This window comes from Alosa sapidissima, chromosome 6 (assembly GCF_018492685.1).
Source record: "Alosa sapidissima isolate fAloSap1 chromosome 6, fAloSap1.pri, whole genome shotgun sequence".
Lineage (NCBI taxonomy): Eukaryota > Metazoa > Chordata > Actinopteri > Clupeiformes > Clupeidae > Alosa > Alosa sapidissima.
The window spans coordinates 26,280,846-26,285,921 of record NC_055962.1 but is presented as its reverse complement, the minus strand read 5'-3'; the positions used below and the strand labels follow the sequence as shown (position 1 = coordinate 26,285,921).

At 43.8% G+C, this 5,076-nt stretch overlaps 1 protein-coding gene across 1 annotated transcript in view; it reads left to right on the top strand.

Moving 5' to 3' along the window:
- selenoi (selenoprotein I) overlaps positions 1 to 5,076 on the top strand; it is a 25,615-nt gene extending 20,539 nt beyond the window's left edge. The window contains exon 10 of the mRNA XM_042095587.1: positions 1,317 to 5,076. Coding sequence (XP_041951521.1) covers positions 1,317 to 1,424 — 108 coding nt within the window. The 3' untranslated portion in view covers positions 1,425 to 5,076. The remainder of the gene's footprint in view (positions 1 to 1,316) is intronic.

Genomic DNA, 5,076 nt, shown 5'->3' with positions numbered 1-5,076 from the left:
AATATCTCTGGGCTGACAAGGTCAAAACTGCACGAAATTAAAAGTGTAGGATCATTATGACACCCTCCGAATGCATGCCAAGTTTTGTTGTACTTTCGTTCATGGTGGGCCTTACAATAAAATAAATTTATGTGTACATTTAGTGACGTACACCAACAAGGATTCCCGGGACACTGAAAGACCGGGGTACACAAAACTTGGTGGGCATATACCCCACATGGATAGCATTGGAACCGTCATTTTTCGTTTTGATCTGTAGCCCCCCCGCTGGACTGGACCCCCCGAAAGGAGGGTAGGGGCAGACACAGTTCTCTGTGAATATCTTGAGAACCGTAGGGCATAGGATGACCATTTTTTTTCGTATGTTTGCCTCCAGGGGTCATGTTAACCCATTTCATGTGCACACATGTGCACAAACAGATACACACACACACACACACCACACACACACACACACACACACATACATTCACAGTAATCATACGTATGACACATACTCACACAGTAGACATATGTACGCTTGCATGCACAGGCACATACGCAGGCACACACAAGCACGTACACACACACACACACACACACCCACACACATAACATAAACTAACACAAGCAAATCAAGAATTTCTCAGAATTATGAACAGGCAAGATGGAGGTGGGGTTGTATAAAATGAATTTTACATGTGAAATCTATGAACTAATCATGTTTTGGTACTTGTTGTCTAGCAGATACCAGTGAGAATTGAGGGTGGGATAATGCAATTTAGTGAGACAGTTAGAATCATATAGGCCTTTCAGCGTGATTTCTTTTTGTGGAAAAAATGTGCTGGACTGGGCAGCGGTCATATTTTGTACCGCTCTGCGGGTACATCTAGTTAGCTTTACTGCTTGCTTGTAACATTGGTCAGCCCAACTTTGTTTATTTATTAGTATTTGTTTGCCTTTATTATGGCAGTACAGTGAAGAGGCAGGCAGGAAGTGAGTGGGAGAGAGATGGGCGGGTCCAGGAAATGCCCCTGGTACCCGTGGGTATATGGTGTGAACCGCTGTAGCCAGTTCACCACAGCGGCCCCCAACTTTTGTTTATCAATGCCCATTTACTCATCTTCCACTCTGAGTAAAGTAACAAATTCTTGAATGCTGTGCAGCTACTCTGAAATTGGTCAGAATATTGTACCATTCATTATGTAGTAGGTCATGGAAATTCAGGTTTTTAGTCAAATGAATTTAGGCAAAATTTCATGACTTTCCAAAATGGGAAGCCTGTTGAACAATGAGCTTTTGACAAATCTCTCACTCGCTCTCTCTCTCTCTTCCCAGTTCACCAACTGAGTGACCACTTCGACATCTATGCATTCTCGCTAAAGAAGCCTAACTCGGACTGACAGGAGGAGGAGAAAATCGGCCTAACGGCTGCGGAGGTCTAAGCTATCCCAGCATTCTCCTCTGCAGCTCGCCGACACGTCACCCATCACCATGGAGACACGCGTACCCCTGCCCTAACCAGAACTAAAATGAAAATTTAAAAACTAAATGGTTAAAAAAACAACAACAACTAAAGACTACGAAACCAACGTAACTAAACTCAGCCCCACACAGCCCAGGGATGGAGCTGCACCACAGGACCCATGTCTCACTAGGACTGCGCTGCAACTACAGGATCCACGTATCCCCAGCACGGAGCATGCACCAAAGGACTCTATTCACCACCAGGCCAGAGCTGCACCACAGGAACCTTGTGTCCCCAGCACGGAGCTGCACCACAGGGCCTATTCATCACCAGGCCAGAGCTGCACCACTGGACCCATAGGTCCTCAGCACGGAGCTGCATCAGGAGACCCTTCTCCTCCACAGCAAGGGCCTGTTCCTCCGTTGACGGCTCTCTGTGTGTAGACGGAGATGCTCGGTACAGGCCAGCTCCAGGTCTGGTTTTGGTTCTGTTCGGTTCGGTCCGGGTCCAGTACCTCCACGATTCCTCTAGCCACCAGGCTCTGATTCAGTGAAGCCCCAGAGATCTGCTTGTTTCCTAAGGATATGTGCTTCCAGCTGAGATAGGGAGGAGCCTTTGGTTATACTGCTGCTGTTGCTGCTACTGCTGCTGCTGCTGCCACCACAAACCCCACTGTGTTAATGGTGAAATTACTTACTTACACAACACTCTAACACACACACACTAGCTCCCATGTCAGAAGCTCATTTGGGAGTTTTGTATATCTAACACACACACACACACACACTCTACAACAACAACTTGAATGTTCAGTACATTAATGCCTTGTGGGGTGAGCTCTTTTTTTGGGGCCTATTTGTTTTTGTCTTCTAACCTCATGTTTGACCCACTGATGGCTCTGATGTCAGTGTACATACAGCGACTGAATGCTCTGTAACACACACACACACACACACACACACACACACTCTTGATCAGTCCATTTGATGTGGCCCAGTGGGATCCTTACTGGAATATCTACTTCCCAGACTGGGAGTATATTATTTTGTACACGGGACACTGGGGGAACCCAGGGAGTCTACATCTTGCAGCTTACAAGTGAACCATAACCAAAGCAGAGGTTTGAGAATGGACACAAGTCCTCATTTTTCTTCCCCCGCAACTTGAAGACTGTCCTCTTCACCTTGAACTAATGCCAGTGGAACTGTCCTCAAACTCGTCAACCAATCAAGGACCATAACCTAGAGGTTTCTCTCTCTCTCTCTCTCTCTCTCTCTCTCTCTCTCTCTCTCTCTCTCTCTCTCTCTCTCTCTCTCTCTCTCTCTCTCTCTCTCTCTCTCTCTCTCTCTCTCTCTCTCTCTCTCTCAAAACATGGAACTATGGGTATTGGCCGTTGGACCTGATTACTGTACATGGGATTCTGGGCTTTTATTATTTTCTATTTCATTTATTTGGCAAAGATATATTTTCCTTTATTATAGGTGGTGATGTGTCAGCATGCCGATTTTCAGTTTTCTCTTTCTTTCCCCCTCCTTCCCTCCTGTCTTTCCTTTTCTCCTCCTCTCTGTTACTAGTGGGCTTTCATTGAGTTTATCGGCACTTAAATGAAGAGTGCGCTTCAAAACCCTGTCCAGGAGAGGGCGCACTCTGAGCCAAGCAAGCCGTAGCAGGCTTGCACTGTTCTGTAAACATGATAAAGCCAATGGTACCCCTTTGGGAGTGTCCCAAATGACTCGGACGCCTCCTGTGAAGAGCATTGCACTGATGATGTGTAAATGTCTAAGTCAAGTGTGCGTTACGGGATAAGCGAGAGCTGTTTGGGACCTCCACTTTTTTTTTTATTTTATTTTTTTTATATCTTTTTTTTTGCTTCTTGCCTTTTTTCCTTTGACCTTTTTCTTTTTGCTCCTGTTTTGTTAGGTATATAAATTATGTTTGTTTTCTATGTGTGTGTGTGTGGCTGGTTATGAAAGTGTGTGTGTGTGTGAGGTTGTGAATGTGGATAGAGTGAGCAATGTCAGTGGACATGTGAAAGCTTTCATGCAGGGTTCAGAGAAATCTGGGATTCAGAACACACATGTACACACACCTTACACAGTACAAATGCCAGCACCCATACACACACATACATTCACAGCCATCAATGGTTTCTTTTTTTTAGCTCTTTTACATAAACCCATTTTCACTCAGGCACTTTTTCCACACACACTCACACACGCTCGTACACACACACACACACAAACCAGATTCCTCTGAACCTTTTTTCTTCATTGGCACTTTACTCCTTGTTGCCATAGCACCATCCTCAGTTGTGTGCGTGCGTGTGTGTGTGTGTGTGTGTGTGTGTGTGTGTGTGTGTGTTGCATATATATACATATATTGTATTATATATTCTTGTTTTATGTTTCAGTTCCTTCAGATCCAAATGACCTTACTTTCTGACTGACCTCTTTTTTTAAGGCGTTGTTTTGTGACCAAAACAATAGTTCATGTCCATACTCAAACTCCTAGTATTCTCTCAGGCAGTGCCCAGCCTAACACCCTTAGTGGAATTTCAAGGGACTAAGCGTACAGTTTAAAAGTGTACAGACTAAAATCGAGTTTCCAGTAATTAAATATTTATCTGTAACCATTCAGAAGAGGTCACCAAGTATTTATTTGATGGTCTTGCCATAATGCAACTATTCTTGACACCACTAGTAATTTGATATGTCCAGTAAGGCGCTGTAATGTGTTCTGTGTGATGTCTCTGAACGAATATTTCCATAATGCTGATGTTATGTTGATGTGTAATGGAGGATTTTCGACATTGTGTGTGGTGGAAAAGTGCATTCCGCCTAGTGAGTTTTGACCCCTCTGCTCGCCACGGACAGGAGAGGATGAGCACGTTCCCGCAGCGGGAATTCCGCTTCCCATCGAAAGGGGGCAGTAGTACACCGCGTAGCCTACAATGACTGAGTTGTACGACGATTAGAGAAAACTCGGGAGATTGATCATGTTTATGGTGTAGAACATGGGGAGACTAATTGATTAAAAAAAAGAATTATTATTTTAAACATTGTGTATTTATCTTTAATGTAAATTAGTAACTCTGTTTACCATTATGACTAGGGCGCTCATTCTCTCTGCAATGGTTAGTTGAGGGACGCCATGGACAACGTCGAAAGAGACGTTTTCTCTGTGTGGGAGACTATAACTGTACCAGGTGCAAATTCTGAATGTGAACGGTTATAGCCTAGAGATTGTTATTTTGTTGTCAATGGGGTATGCTCGTTGTTTTTCATTTTTATTTTTGTTTATTTTTATCAGTGGTTCACGTCGAAACAGGTTGTTTTTCTTTATTTGAAGAATACTCTTGCATACCGATGTGATGATGCTTGTTATAACTAACTGTATGATGGTAAAAATGGCAACTGTGAATCCGTACAATCATTTGTTATTGTTTTTTAATCTGCGTCTGCCTCATGGGAGTGTAGCCGTCAGCCTCTTAACCACTGTCGCCCAAATTAATGTAGCTTCGTGTGTGGGATACTGGAATACACATACCAGAATCATAACAAGGACTACAACAGTATCAAGGGTTATCGACCTACTGTAACATTTGAATAAATAAATGGACCTACGCTGCA